A 15,172-nucleotide genomic window follows, 5' to 3' on the forward strand; every position below is an offset into this window, starting at 1 on the left:
CGTGACAGAAGTAGAACCTTTCCACAAATTGCTGCATATTTCAATGCTAGGCCATCAAAAAGTGTCATTGTGTGAACCATTCAACGAAACATCACTGATATGGGCTTTTGGAGCTGAAGGCCCACATGTGTACGGTACCCTTAATGATTGCACAACACAAAGCGTTACACCTTGCCTGGGCCTGCCAATACCAACATTGGATTGATGATGACTGGAGTCATGTTGCCTGTTTGGACGAGTCTCGTATAAACTTCTATTGAGTGGATGGATGTGTACAGGTATGGAGACTCATGAATCTATGGACACTGCATGTCAGCAGGGGGCTGTTAAGCTGGTGGATGCCCTGTAATAGTGTGGAGCATATGAAGTTGGAGTGATACGGGACTCCTAGATAAGACTGACTCTGACAGGTGACACGTACGTAAGCATTGTGTCTGATCACCTGCATCCATTCATGTTCATTGTGCATTCCGACAGACTTTGGCAATTCCAGCAGGACACTGTGACACCCCACATTTCCACAGTTGCTACAGTGACTCCAGGAAAACTCTTTTGCCTTCAAATACATCCACTGGCCACCAAACTCCCAAGACATGAACGTTATTGAGCATATCTGGGATACCTTACAACATGCTGTTCAGAAGAGATCTCGTACTCTTACAAATTTGTGGACAGCACTGCAGGATTCATTGTGTCACTTCCCTCCAGCACTTCAGACAATAGTAGAGTCCACGCCATGTCATGTTGTGGCACTTCTGCATGCTTGTGCGGGCCTACATGACATTAGGCAGGTATACCAATGTTTTTGGTTCTTTAGTGTTCCTTGATTGACTTTGTCCCAGGAATTCCTAGATGTAATCAGATTCTTGGTAAGCTTGTGACTAAATAAAATGTAGAACTGTGTCAAATACCTAGCAGATGTTAATACACATGGCATCAATCTGGGTGCCCTTGTCTTTGATGCTCTGTATGTAGTTGAGGAATGGAGTGAACTGCATTTCAAAAAGATCTGTTTATGGAATCTGTGTTGATTTTTAGAGATTTTGTTACTTTCCAAAAAGGTTATAGTGTATGAGCAAAAATGTTCCATAATTCAACAAAAAGCTGGCATCAGCAATACAGGCCTACAGTTACATGCTCCAGTCCCTACTTGAAAATGGGAATGGCCTGTGCATTTTCCCAATCAGGCATTTTTTTTTTTTTTGTTGATCTAAGATGAAATGTTCCTAGATGGGCATGTGGTAGTTCCACATAACATGTTTATAGTAGTACTGGTATTTCACCTGATTCAGATGCCTTCTCATTGTTGAACAATTGTAGTTGGTTGTCGCCTTAATATAAAGCCATGTCTTTTGGATCCCTTCTTCATTTCCTTTGTGTCCTCAAGATATCCAGTGGTCATCTTCAAAGGGAGATGTGAAAAGATCTGCACGAATATAAAGTAACTACTGTGCTGCTAATCTTGGTGTGTTTCTTTTGGTGTACTAAAACAAAGTATATTCAAATACATTATCTGAGAGATGTTTTAGCATAAGCAGCACTACGTCTTTCTGAACATAGCAAGAGTTTTCAAATGGCTTGTTGATACAACAAAACCATTTGTGTTAACTTCCATGATGTCTTGAAGCATTCCTGTTGACTATATGTAATAATCTATTATGATAAATTTTAGAACAATTTATCTTCCGTGTTGTGTGTCAACACATCCTATCATTCAAACCCTTTAAACTGCTCTGAACAACTTAGAAAACAGGAGAGTTGCTGATTGTGAATTGGGTGCTTCTCACTTTGCTGGCTGCATTACATTTTGTGAATGGTTCACAAAAATAATGCAGTAAGTGATTGGCTGCATGCGATATTATCTGCAATATTACTGATACATGTTTCCAGAGAGCTGATGCTTCTCTTTGGCTTCAGCAAACCTTATTATTTCAGTTTTGCTGGAAGTTTTGGCTCTGAATGCTATTTCTACTTACATTATGTACATTTGATCTATAGAAGCCGCCTTTCTCATGGTTTTCAGGGGAGCGGGTGGAGGGGGAGGGGAGGGGAGGGGGATCGAGCGTGTGTGAAATTCAGTGGCTATTAAGTTTAGATTTCAGTACTCTTCTACTACCGCAGGAAGATAATTTACATACTACCGGTATTTTAACAGTGCACATTTGTTCATCTTTTTAATCCTTCAGTTGTCAGTAACATTCACATTTCACTAAGTTGCTACCGAGAGTGGTGTTACCAATATGTTGTACATTTAGAGCCTTGGCTAGTAAGTTTTTTCAGATTTTCATTTATTTAACCCATTAACAGCCACTTTTATTAATTTCCTGAGAAATTCTGTTTATTTGTGTAAGAGATTTGAACCTGACATACCACTTTTATCTACAGAATGTTTTTCAGAAGTATAGCAGATTTTTTTAGAAAGCCCCAAATGGGGATGGTGGCAGATGAGATGGAAAAAAAGGAATAATTGGAAACAAATTTTATTTGCTATAATCCATTACAATTCTGTTTAGTTTTAATTAATTGGGCATAAATTACATTACATCTCGTATGAACTCAAGTTTTACATTTGTGTAAATAAAAAACTTATTTATGCCACTGTTCCATACATTCCGTAGGTAAGCCTACTTTAAATTTTCTACATTGTTTTCTTACATTCCTTTTGCATGTCACACAGGTTCTTTGTTTTCCTTGGCAGGTTCTTTCTAGATAATCTCGCAGTGGATTTTTTCCTCACTGTCTCTGGAACAGGTTTCTGGGTCTTTTTCTGCAGTGATGGTCTACCAAGACTCTTAGGATTAGAAATAGACTGTGTTTGTAGGTAGCCTCTAGTTATTTGCCTCCTGAACTCTAAAAGGGGTATATTGCTGTTAACATGACAGTATAATACATAAGCATTTGCTACTGCAGTATCAGTTATGTTTGTGAATATGGGAAAATACCATTTCTTTTCATGTATTTTTATTCTATATTTCTTTATATATCGGTCAAGTTTGTCCACTCCACTCCACTCATGAATTTATTGTAGATATGTATACAGAGAGGCTGAGATATTTGCACATCTTTTTTCTCCAATCTGGACCATCTAACTACTTTCTTCTCTGGATATATTCCATGATGGTTTGATAAGACTCATACACATTTATTATCTTTCCATGCAGCACAGAATATTTTGTGTTTTGACATCAAATCTGTAATAAATAGCTCCACGAGGTTCCTCTCTGAATTCATTATCTGACTTGAGAGGGCATTTATTTACCCAGTTTGATCGAACTGTTCCTGTTGCTGCTACACTTTGGTCTGTTAAAGTTTTCATTAGATCAAAACTAGTGAAAAATTATCAAAAAAGAAAATGTGGTTAGAGGGATTGTTTACCATAGATATTTAGCTCATTATAACTGATGCATCCAAACCTTGCACCTCATTGACATTGTCCCTTTTACCAGTATACAATTCTGTATGAAAGCAGTATCCTGTTTCTGCACAGCACATTGTCCACTGTTTGAACCGAAACTGTATGGGTTAACCCAGAGTAAATTGTATGAAATAATGATGCCCGTAATATCTGACCATCTGCTCATCAATGCTTATAATTTTCAAAAAAACGCCAAACTTCATATAGTTTCGATTCATTTTGTCAATGAGGGGGCATATCTTGAAATCTGTGGTTGCCAAATTATTATGTTAGTTTAGAATTGTCACTGAAGTGCAAGTTTTCCTTTATTTCTAAATACCTGTTTCTGGAGAAACATTTTGTGACCCATCTAATGTCAGTCTTCATCTTTGTACCAATACATTTGCTCCTGAGGCAAATAATGGTAACCTGTAAGGCATAAAAAGCCTACAAATTTTCGAAGACAATCTACCAAAAGCTTAAATCCATGCCTGTCACTTTGTGCAGCATATCTGACACTTTCTTTGACAGTGAAATTAATTATTTCTTGGTCAAATAGCATTTCAAAAATTTCGATCGTTGATTTTCCTTTTAGTGAAGTTATTTGTTCCATAGCTCTGTTTATGTAGTCATTATTCCCAAATGTCTTTTCATAATCGGGCTGAACTTTTTGCCAATCTGAAACTGTTTTAACCATTTTTGAGTCGCATTTCTTTGACCATTTAGGCCATGAAGTACTAGGGTCTTTTTTGGCGAGAGGTTCTGTATTGGGATCGGCAACTGCAATTGCAATTGCACTTGAATGAACTTTCAGCTTATCAGGAACATCATTAGGATAAGTGTCTCCCAAAAGTCATCATCGAATTCTTCAGTGTCGGAATCATGATCCACAATGTCAGTGGGAAGTTCTACAATATCTATCACACCATGATCATTATCTTCGCTGAGAAAGTTAGAATCATTTATCATATCTTCCACTTTGGCTAGTCTGTGTAACTTTCTGGCACCCATATAAAAAAATAAATATAAAATAAAAGATACAATGATCGTGGTTGTATGAAAATACTTTGTATCAGCCACAATCCCCAAATGGGTATCACTTTAAAATTTGTAATAGAACAATATTTACTAATAATAAATGAACGAAGAAACATTTGTGAGCTACTGTAAGCTACAAATTTACAATATGATCACAACATTTGATGGAATAATAAAAATAACGAAAATTACACAACTAAAAATCTATGGTATTCGTGTTACATGACTTACCATCCAATTTATGGTTTATTTAACTTTACACAAGAAACCACATGCAATATTTTGATTCTGCTGTCACTCACTTCAGTTAGACTGTTGTCAAATATTATAAGCTATTCAGCATTAAAACAAAGACACTGCTGCCAACTGATGGGACAAAAACTATCCGGTCCCCAAATGGTGATTGTGGCAGTTAATGGGTTAATGCTTTATGTTCATTATCTGCATATCAGCCTCACTATCTGAGCATCTATCAGTTGTATTTACAATGAGCATCTATCAGTTGTATTTACAAATGAAGTCTGACAACTAGTTACAAAAATATTTTATTCATGATAGGCATTACAGGGGGAAAACATAGAAACCAATCTTATTTGTAATACAGCTGTTTATATTTTTAAAAGCACTTGTATGACAAATTACTAATTAGGCTACTTTCATACGTTTTTAAAGTTTCAAATAGAGAATGTCAAAGAAGTGATTTAAGACAGCATTGTTTATGTGTTTCAGAGCGCAAGAAGAAAAATGTTCAGTCTAAGAAGACTAAGTTGAAAGGCGAGTCGGTGCAAAATAAACCAGAAACAAAAGAACTTTTATCAGGTGAGTGCAATTGTAGTCTATAGAACACCTGAATAGTTTGAAAACCTCTGGAACACTTCATATTGCTCTAAAAATGAATGACTGGGTTAACACCATCATCTTGTGATTTAATATTTACACATTCCTGCTGACAAACTGGGGGCCGGAGATACTGAAACATAAAAAGAATATTCTTGCTCTGAGCTTTAGGAGCAGCTTATTGTGCAGTCAGTTTCCATATGTAACCTTAAAGGATACCACCATGTGATGCCTAGTAAAGAAATCAACTGACTTTTGACAGAATAAAATTTTTCTAGTTTCATGTTTTCATAATACTGGTTGTCTATAGTTATAGTGTAGAAGGGATTTAAGGTACAGAGCATCAACACAGTAGTAAATAGTTTTGATGTTAAATTAATTCGTTCTATCAAATGAAGGTATAATCTTGTTCTAAAGTAATAGCTTATGCTATGTGGAGAAAAAGTGATAGTTGAAAAATATGCAGCTACTTTTCCACTTATGCCATTTTTTTAATGTGCACTTTACCTGTATTAAATGAAGATGAACAATTTACTGGTCTGAGCTGCCAGAGTTCACGGTCATGTGTGCGTGAGGTATGCTTGCTTGTGTGAATGAATGGTGTGTGTTTCTCTTTCTTCTTCTGACAAAGGCTGTGGCTGAAAGCTCACGTGTAAGATCCTTTTAAGTGCGCTATCTACAACTTAATGTGTCATCTTTATGGTAAGTAGCAATCTGTCTCTTCCTACATTATTGATATTCCAACCTGGAGTTTCCATCATTTAATTCACTTTCTTGAAAGTGGTTAATCTACGCGCGGGAAACATGGAGTTAGCAACAGTAGTGCTGAAAATGTAACTGAAACTTGCAAGCACCACTGAATTTGATAGTTTACAAAAAAAAAAAAAAAAAAAAAAAAAAATTCAGAAAAAATAATGAAAAATTCAGATTTTAGCACTTCCGCAGCTACTGTAGCATTAGCATTATTATAACCATGCACGTGTGCGTGTGTGTCTGTGTGGTAACTAATTATCAAGTAGTGATAAGTAAGCACTCAAAGGACAACAAAGCTGTAGTATTGTTGTAAATTGTAGTCAGTGTTTTAAAGTGCTGCTCTTGCAAAACTATTATGAGCTTTTCATCAATTTAGAGGATAAAAATAAACATTTTTGCTATATTTTGATAAAAGTTCATTTAAATAAATGACGAGGGCAACTTAACTTCTTCTGTTTTAGTCCCAGTCAAATCTTTTGTGGAAAGAGTTTAGTAACCCAATATTTAACCAATTCACTTACATTTATACATCACATAAATATGTGTCTTCCATAAATTACATACTGGCATTTAAACTGCAGAAGTCACATAATCATAATACTTTGTTGTATAGCTATTGCTAAAAAATCTTTTAAGACTAAGAAAAAACAATAGTCACTGCGGACATTGAGAAATAGTAGACAGTGTGGAGACTGCCTTTAGTGGTGCATTTTGTATCTCAAGTGAAGGTATGTCTAGCCTTTGGTACTGTACTAAATGTGCCTACTGCAATCATGGAGAAATAGGAGCCAATTTATAACCCAAGCTGATGTGGCAGTAGCATAAGTAAAATTAGAACAATGGACAATTGCAGAAGTAAAATTAGGAATAGGGTAGATGATTAAATGTGGTTAAGAGACTCTGCAAGTCTGTTAGCTTTCCACTAGATGCATCCAGTGTTGTCATTGCTCTGGAGACTTTCAACAAAGAGTGCAAGCAATATGAGCTCAGAGACAGTATAACAATTACGGGAAAAATAGCAATATAAGGTTACTTGTAGTCAGAGAAATAGACAAAAGAAGCTCTTTCTACTAGGGAGTAATTGTGGAAGAGTACTGTCTGAACTAGTGCGAAAATCTGTGTGAGATGAATACCAGGTGACGAGTACGTCCAAGCAAAGTGCAGGGCTCAGCAATGTCACATGCTGTTTAGGTTATCTGCAGAAAAATTTTGGTAATCATCATTCTCTGACTAATGGCGGTGTTGGAAACAGTTTAGACCATAACCTCACATACACAATTGAGGATAACATCAGGCACATTGCTGTGAATGCTCCTCTCCCAAATGTGAAGATTGTTACATTCTGAGCAATAATACAGACGTTGATTGAAGTGTTCTGTTGAATGTGTAAATGCAGAGCTCAGAGCTTCAAGAATCACTTAAGAGTGGGACAATCACACAAGGATGTGACTGATACAATGTCCCTCACATGATCACATCATGTGTGGTATGGTATGCCCTCCCCTGGTAGCTGAATGGTCAGCGTGATGGATTGTCTATCCTCTGGCCCCGGGTTCGATTCCCGACTGGGTCGGGGAATTTTTTCTGCCCAGGGACTGGATGTTGTGCTGTCCTCATCATCATCATCCTCATCGACTGCAGATCACCGAAGTGGCGTCAAATAGAAAGACCGGCACCCGTCGAATGGTCTGCCTGTTGGGGGGCCCTAGCCATATGATTAAATAAATAAAATAAATGGTATGGCATACATCTGAATGTTCCCAGTAGAATGTTATCACCTGTTATTTATAAATGATTTATCTTATTCTACCATGATACGGAGTAATATTACCATCTTTGCAGACGACACGAATATAATGGTTAATGGCCGTAAATGGGAAAATATTCCAAGTGTCTATTAATATTATCCTTATAGATTTAATGAAATGGTTTACTGCAAATGGTCTTTCACTAAACCTTAGTAAGACTAAGTGATTCTCCAACAGAAAGGGGTTCCTACTCAATGGTCTGAAGATGACAACAGTAGTGGTCGAAACCGGTCACCTTGTTAAATAAATCATGATCAAGACTGTTTTTAATAGTAATTATTTGCAAGACATTGATCACTGCTGTTCCCGTAATGCATTCAAAAGTAATTTGTAAGACTAATTATGTTAAGATCACCCCAACTGCCAAAACTGAGGAATAAGTGACTGTTAAATATGCCACTCAGGTCATAAAGAGTGGAAGTAACAAAGCTTCTAGACACGAAGATTGACTGCAGAGTAAACTGGTCCCATCACATTTTAGATATTTACAAAAGACTCAGCTCTTCAATTTTTCCAATGCGAATCATCTCTGACAGTGCAAACTTAAGCATTAAAAAAGCACCATACTATAGTTAATTCCATTCTTTTTTGGCATATGGAATTATTTTCTGTGGAAATCAACCTATGGTGAAGAAAATATTCATTGCTCAGAAGCGTGTTGTAAGAGTGATATTTGCTGCAGACCCTAGATGCAGTTGCAGAAGCCTGTTCCAGAATCTGGGAATTCTTACAACTACTTCTCAATACATATATTCACTTATGCATTTCGTAAGTAAAAACACTGATTTATACAAATGTAACAGTGAATACCATCAGTACAACACAAGGAGGAAACATGATTTGCACACTAAAGGTAAAAATTTGAAGGTTGCACAGAAGGGTGTACAGTACTCTCGTATAAAGATATTTAATGCGCTTCCTCCAGAAATCAAATGTGAAATAGCCAACAAATCTACATTTAAAGAGCTTCTGAGGCAATTTCTTTTAGCCATAACATTTTACAGTTTGGAAGAATTTATGAAACACAGTGAGAAACTACCTTAAAATAAAATTAGATGTATTATCATATAAATTGAACATTAAGCAACACATTCCTGTCACATATGTAACTCTTTCAGTGTTAACTGCTTATTTTAACACTTCGGGTTATATATACTTTTGATATTTAATTTACTATGTTTTATACTTTGTAATCTGTAGACCTAAGGTTTCTCATTTCATCATATTGTGTTACGGATCATTGTAGTAGTTACGTAACTTTCTAATCTTTACTTGTAAGCATAGTGTATAAATACTTGTCCTTGACAATGTAAAAATTGACACACTCTGCATCCATGTGAAATTCTCAGTTGGATCCATGGTGGAATGAATGAATGAATGAATGAATGAATGAATGAATGAGGACAATGCTGTTGGAGCACAAAAAAGTTTAATATGCTGCCCCTCTTTAAAAGACTCTGACAGAGAACATGGGGAATTAGCTGCTTAAATCCTCATTCTGCCTTCCACATAAAAAACAGATTCACACTCTTTCAACACAGAATGTTCTTTCCAGAAAGTACATTCTAAATCCTTTTGTCCAGTCGCTCGTTGTAGTGATATCTTCGTATTCAGCATCACCCCCACTGCCACTGTCTATGTGTCTTTCTTTCTCTCCCACTGTCTCCTTTTCTCCCCATTGCCACTTCCTCATACCTTTCTCTCTGTGTTGCTGTGTTCATCCATTACACACACACACACACACACACACACACACTCTCTCTCTCACTCTCTCTCTCTCTCTCTCTCTCTCTCTCTCTCTCTCTCTCTCTCTCTCAAAACGCCATTGTCTAATCGCCACACATCTGGGGATGATATTCTTGGAGGTTTTGACTCTGTGATTTCTCTCTCCCAACATCATAGTCTCCTCTCTCTTCCATTGTCACTGTCACCCTCTTTCAGCACAAAAAAGTGTGAAAATGTATGTCTATGAAAACTTTCGGTAAGGGGGACAGAATGAGAATTGAGGTAGCTGGTTCCATACTTTTCAGTGTCTGTTAGAGGAGGATATTCTCCTTTTTTTGTGCTCAGATGGAAGCATTTTTCCCTGTTACAGCAGTGTGTGCTGCTCATTTATATACTTTCCTTTCACATATTTTGACACATTTATACAACAAATAAGTACACATAATATAAGGTTAACACACAATCTCTCCCATCCAATGAAAGCTCACTTTACACTACTTTACATACCAATTTAGGCTACACAAATAGTATACCAAAAAATGCAGTTTCATTTGAAAGTACAAAGAATTTTGCATAGCAAAATTTTTTGTATAGAGCTTGTACCACCAGATGGTGTCGCCAGGTCAAGACAGTATAAGCATCCTGTTTCCATCATACAGGGACAGCACACCATAAAACTTTATTCACGAAAAAAATGGCAACTATAAACATAACTTGGCGACATCTGAACCCTTACAGTGTCCCCAGAATCCGTGACGTGTTAACTGCATCAGTTTAAACTATGTTAATGCCTCAGACTGGACATTACGTGCATAAGTATGGTAACTTTGAACCTCTAGCTCTCAGCAATGAATGATTGTATTGAAAAAAGTGTCTTAAGAACATATTGTAAAAATTTTAGATTTGTCATGAATAGAAATTATAGAAATGACCATCCTCACTATTGGTTCTTTAGGTACCCAGAAATCAGAGTTCTTCAAAGTTCCTTTAGGAACCGCCCATGAGCAAATGGCACTTTAGGTCACCTAAGGCCCACCCTGGACCACACCAGATGTAAAGGAACCAATGAATTTGCTCAATTTCCCTGGGCTGAAGGAAGTGTGTAATGTGCAAATTTTGATCTTGTTTTGTAAGATAGCTACAGTATGACCTTTCTTCCAACAGGCGCACAAATAGTGACTAGGTTAAGGGTAAAGCACTTGACACATTAACTCTGTGCTCAATAGAACTCAAAATGTGAAGCCCCCTGAAAAAATACTTGGAGAAACAAAAGATGGCAGCTTGGATAGCAAAAAGACTAATAATCATAATATAGTTCTTACTTTGCCATCAATACATGGGGAGGTTCTTAAATGACAAAGGTCAACTTCTCATATCAGTAAACAACATTGTAAATGTAAAGGTACTTCTACAGATAAGTAAGTCCATATCAAATCGACCAATGATTTGGGCCTCATGGTATCACATATTTATTACTTTTTGTTTATTGTGTGTGCTGATATAGTAAACAACTAGTACAAAATTTCATACTATTTTGTTGTGTATTTCATTTGTTTTTCAATTTCAAGAAGTGAAAATTGTTCATTAATCTGTCAGTACGATGCAGCGAAAATGGCCTTAACTTCATGCTAGCAAGAAAAACTTTCATTTTCTCTAAAAAGCTAGTAAGCTAGCTTAAGAGTTAGGTTCACTAAGCACTGAATTACATTTATTAATCTAATGGTATAAACCTCACAAGATATTGGTTGTAAGTCATGTGTAATAGTAACTAATGCATAAGAATGGCTTCAGTGTACATCTTCATTTTTGTTGAAAGAGTTCTAAGCAATATTTTTCTGACAAGAGGGGGGTGTGTGTGTGTGTGTGTGTGTGTGTGTGTGTGTGTGTGTGTGTGTGTGTGTGTGTGCGTGCGCGTGTGCGCGTGTGCGCGTGTGCGCGTGTGCGCGTGTGCGCGTGTGCGCGTGTGCGCGTGTGCGCGTGTGCGCGTGTGCGCGTGTGCGCGTGTGCGCGTGTGCGCGTGTGCGCGTGTGCGCGTGTGCGCGTGTGCGCGTGTGCGCGTGTGCGCGTGTGCGCGTGTGCGCGTGTGCGCGTGTGCGCGTGTGCGCGTGTGCGCGTGTGCGCGTGTGCGCGTGTGCGCGTGTGCGCGTGTGCGCGTGTGCGCGTGTGCGCGTGTGCGCGTGTGCGCGTGTGCGCGTGTGCGCGTGTGCGCGTGTGCGCGTGTGCGCGTGTGCGCGTGTGCGCGTGTGCGCGTGTGCGCGTGTGCGCGTGTGCGCGTGTGCGCGTGTGCGCGTGTGCGCGTGTGCGCGTGTGCGCGTGTGCGCGTGTGCGCGTGTGCGCGTGTGCGCGTGTGCGCGTGTGCGCGTGTGCGCGTGTGCGCGTGTGCGCGTGTGCGCGTGTGCGCGTGTGCGTGTGTGCGTGTGTGCGTGTGTGCGTGTGTGCGTGTGTGCGTGTGTGCGTGTGTGCGTGTGTGCGTGTGTGCGTGTGTGCGTGTGTGCGTGTGTGCGTGTGTGCGTGTGTGCGTGTGTGCGTGTGTGCGTGTGTGCGTGTGTGCGTGTGTGCGTGTGTGCGTGTGTGCGTGTGTGCGTGTGTGCGTGTGTGCGTGTGTGCGTGTGTGCGTGTGTGCGTGTGTGCGTGTGTGCGTGTGTGCGTGTGTGCGTGTGTGCGTGTGTGCGTGTGTGCGTGTGTGCGTGTGTGCGTGTGTGCGTGTGTGCGTGTGTGCGTGTGTGCGTGTGTGCGTGTGTGCGTGTGTGCGTGTGTGCGTGTGTGCGTGTGTGCGTGTGTGCGTGTGTGCGTGTGTGCGTGTGTGCGTGTGTGCGTGTGTGCGTGTGTGCGTGTGTGCGTGTGTGCGTGTGTGCGTGTGTGCGTGTGTGCGTGTGTGCGTGTGTGCGTGTGTGCGTGTGTGCGTGTGTGCGTGTGTGCGTGTGTGCGTGTGTGCGTGTGTGCGTGTGTGCGTGTGTGCGTGTGTGCGCGTGTGCGCGTGTGCGCGTGTGCGCGTGTGTGCGCGTGTGTGCGCGTGTGTGCGTGTGCGCGTGTCAGATAGTGCAGTGTCAAGGTACAGACACAACTTTCGGTAGTCCTGAGAAATGGTGCCATTAGAGGGGCGCGCGTGTTGGTGGTGTGTCAGATAGTGCAGTGTCAAGGTACAGACACAACTTTCGGTAGTCCTGAGAAATGGAGCCATTAGAGGGGTGTTCCCAATTGTAGAAGGTGTGATCCAGGACTTTTTACCTGGGATTGAATTTTCTACGAGATAGGGTTGCTAAGTTAGAACTTTGCTGCCTTAGTCAAGTTTGTAGTAAGACTGTTCACACCTCTGATACAGTGCAAGACCTAAACTCCAGATGAGTTTAATGAATTGTAGTATAGTTGCCTACAGTGGGTGCAGATACAGTGACCCTTTACTGTTCGCTTACAGTGACATTTTGTGTGCTTGCTTACTAAAACAGTTCATCAAACTTACCTGGAGTTGAGGGCTCTCACTGGGATTATGGATGTAAACACATCTTACTACAAAATTTAATAAGTGAAGTTACCATTAGAAGGGTCTAATTTGGTGTCCCTCTCTCATAGAAATTCAATGCCAATGACGCATTCCTTTTCAGACCTAAAATTAAGAATGTGCATGTAATAGCGCCATTTCCCAGGACTACAGGAAACTGTTTACACCTTAGTGATGTAAGACCTGGTACTGACCGTACTGAGAATTGTATATTTCTGAACTGACAAGGTTAACAATAACTGGCATAATTGCTCTCAGCCCATCACATAATCAACATTGTAGGGTCTAATGAGGTCACATTCAGTTCACTGAATTTGACATAATGGGGCAACTGTCTTCCACAGCTTCAACCATATTAATGATTGGATTCATTGTGTGCCAGTTGTTTCAGCAGTGCAGTTTTGCATCTGATTACGGACTTATTGTTGCCAAGGTGTTAAACTTCAGAACATCCTTGAAAGAGTGAAGTCGCATGGAAGATTTTTGGCTTACTGAATCTGTTCTGTAATATAGTGTTTAATTTAGCTAGTGTACATCATCGGTTCCCATCCCATCACTCCCGTCTGGCCTGCTGATTGCTGTTACCAAGTGGGGTGCACTCAGCACTTGTGAGGCAAATTGAGGCTCTACTTCATCGAGAAGTAGTGGCTCTGGTCACAAAAACTGACAATGGCTAGGAGAGTGATGTGCTGACCACGTGCCCCAATTTATCTGCATCCAGTGACATCAGTAGGCTGAAGGTGACATGGCAGTCAGTCAATATCATTGGGCCTTCCGTGGCCTGTTTGCACGGTGATATCTGTTGTACATGATTCGAAATGGGTGTCAGGATGGTTTCTTGAGTAAAATCAAAAATAATACAACAAAAACTATAGAAAAACGTGGAAAAGAAATTGACAAAAAATATTTGATTGACACAAACTATAGATACAAATTGCGAACAGTTTTCACGGAATTTGCAAAAACAGTGATGTGGATGTATGTAATTACAATGGTAGTTTCACAATTCTGAAAAAAAAAGCAAGGGAAAACAGCTTTTAAAGAAAACCTCACCTTACTTCTCAACATAGACTCCTTTGAGGCATATACATGTGGTCCAGCGATCCTCCATCCTTTTGATTCCATCAAAAAAATAGAATCTGTCAAACTTCATAAAATACTCATTGATTACAACTATCTTTAATCATTTGATAAAAATTTCTTCCTTGTGAACTAAAGTTTCAAATTGGTGAAAAAGAGGTCACTTGGGGTATAGTCTGGTGAATAGAGTGAATGAGGAATCAATACAAAGCCCAATTCATCTGCTTTCACCATTGTCATCACTGATGTATGGGACAGTGCATTTTCCTGGTCAAAGAGCACTCTTTTGCGTGCCAACTTTGGTCTTTGTGGAGACAATGCAAGTTTCAAATGGTCGAACGATGAAGCATAATAGGGTCTAGTTATGGTTCTGCCTTTTTCCAAGTAATGTGAGGATTCTTCCTTTGGAATGCCAAAAAAACGGTGACCATCACCCTACCAGCTGACAAAATGGTCTTTATCTTCTTTGGCGCTCTATCACCAGCTTTTACCCATTGTTTTGACTGCTGTTTTGACTCTGGTGTTTAATGAAGGATTCAGGTTTCAAAAATAGTTACAAACTATCAAAAGTTCTTGCAGATTGTGACCAATCATTGACAGACATTGTGTTAAACTGTTGTACCGGAAATTATTTTGGTTGACTGCAAACAATCTGAGCACTCGCCTCACACACAGCTTCTTCGTAGCCAATACATCATGCAGGATATTATGCGCTCACTTACTTGAGATGCCTACAGTCTCAGTAATGTCACGAATTTTTATTCAGCGGTCTTGAATAACCATATTGTGGATTATGTCAATGATTTACTTTGTCGTGACCTCAATTGGACGGCCAGTGTGTGCTTCGTCTTTCATGCTTGTCCGATCACATTTAAGTTAATTAATCCAAAAGTAAATGATCATCGATGATGGTGCAGAGTCTGCATGAACTTCATCCAATTCTGTTTCAATTTGTGCAGCAGTTAAATGCTTCATGAAAATATTTAATAACAGTACAAAACTCAATCTTCTCCATTTTCAGTCATAGCACACCCATGG

The 15,172-nt window shown here is 39.5% G+C and overlaps 1 protein-coding gene across 1 annotated transcript in view; it reads left to right on the plus strand.

Annotated features, from left to right (window-relative positions):
- LOC126455575 (monocarboxylate transporter 13-like) overlaps window positions 1-15,172 on the plus strand; it is a 108,982-nt gene that overhangs the window by 74,561 nt on the left and 19,249 nt on the right. Inside the window, exon 4 of the mRNA XM_050091330.1 lies at window positions 5,162-5,251. Coding sequence (XP_049947287.1) covers window positions 5,162-5,251 — 90 coding nt within the window. The remainder of the gene's footprint in view (window positions 1-5,161; window positions 5,252-15,172) is intronic.

Source organism: Schistocerca serialis, chromosome 2 (assembly GCF_023864345.2).
Source record: "Schistocerca serialis cubense isolate TAMUIC-IGC-003099 chromosome 2, iqSchSeri2.2, whole genome shotgun sequence".
In the NCBI taxonomy this organism is placed as follows: Eukaryota; Metazoa; Arthropoda; class Insecta; order Orthoptera; family Acrididae; genus Schistocerca; species Schistocerca serialis.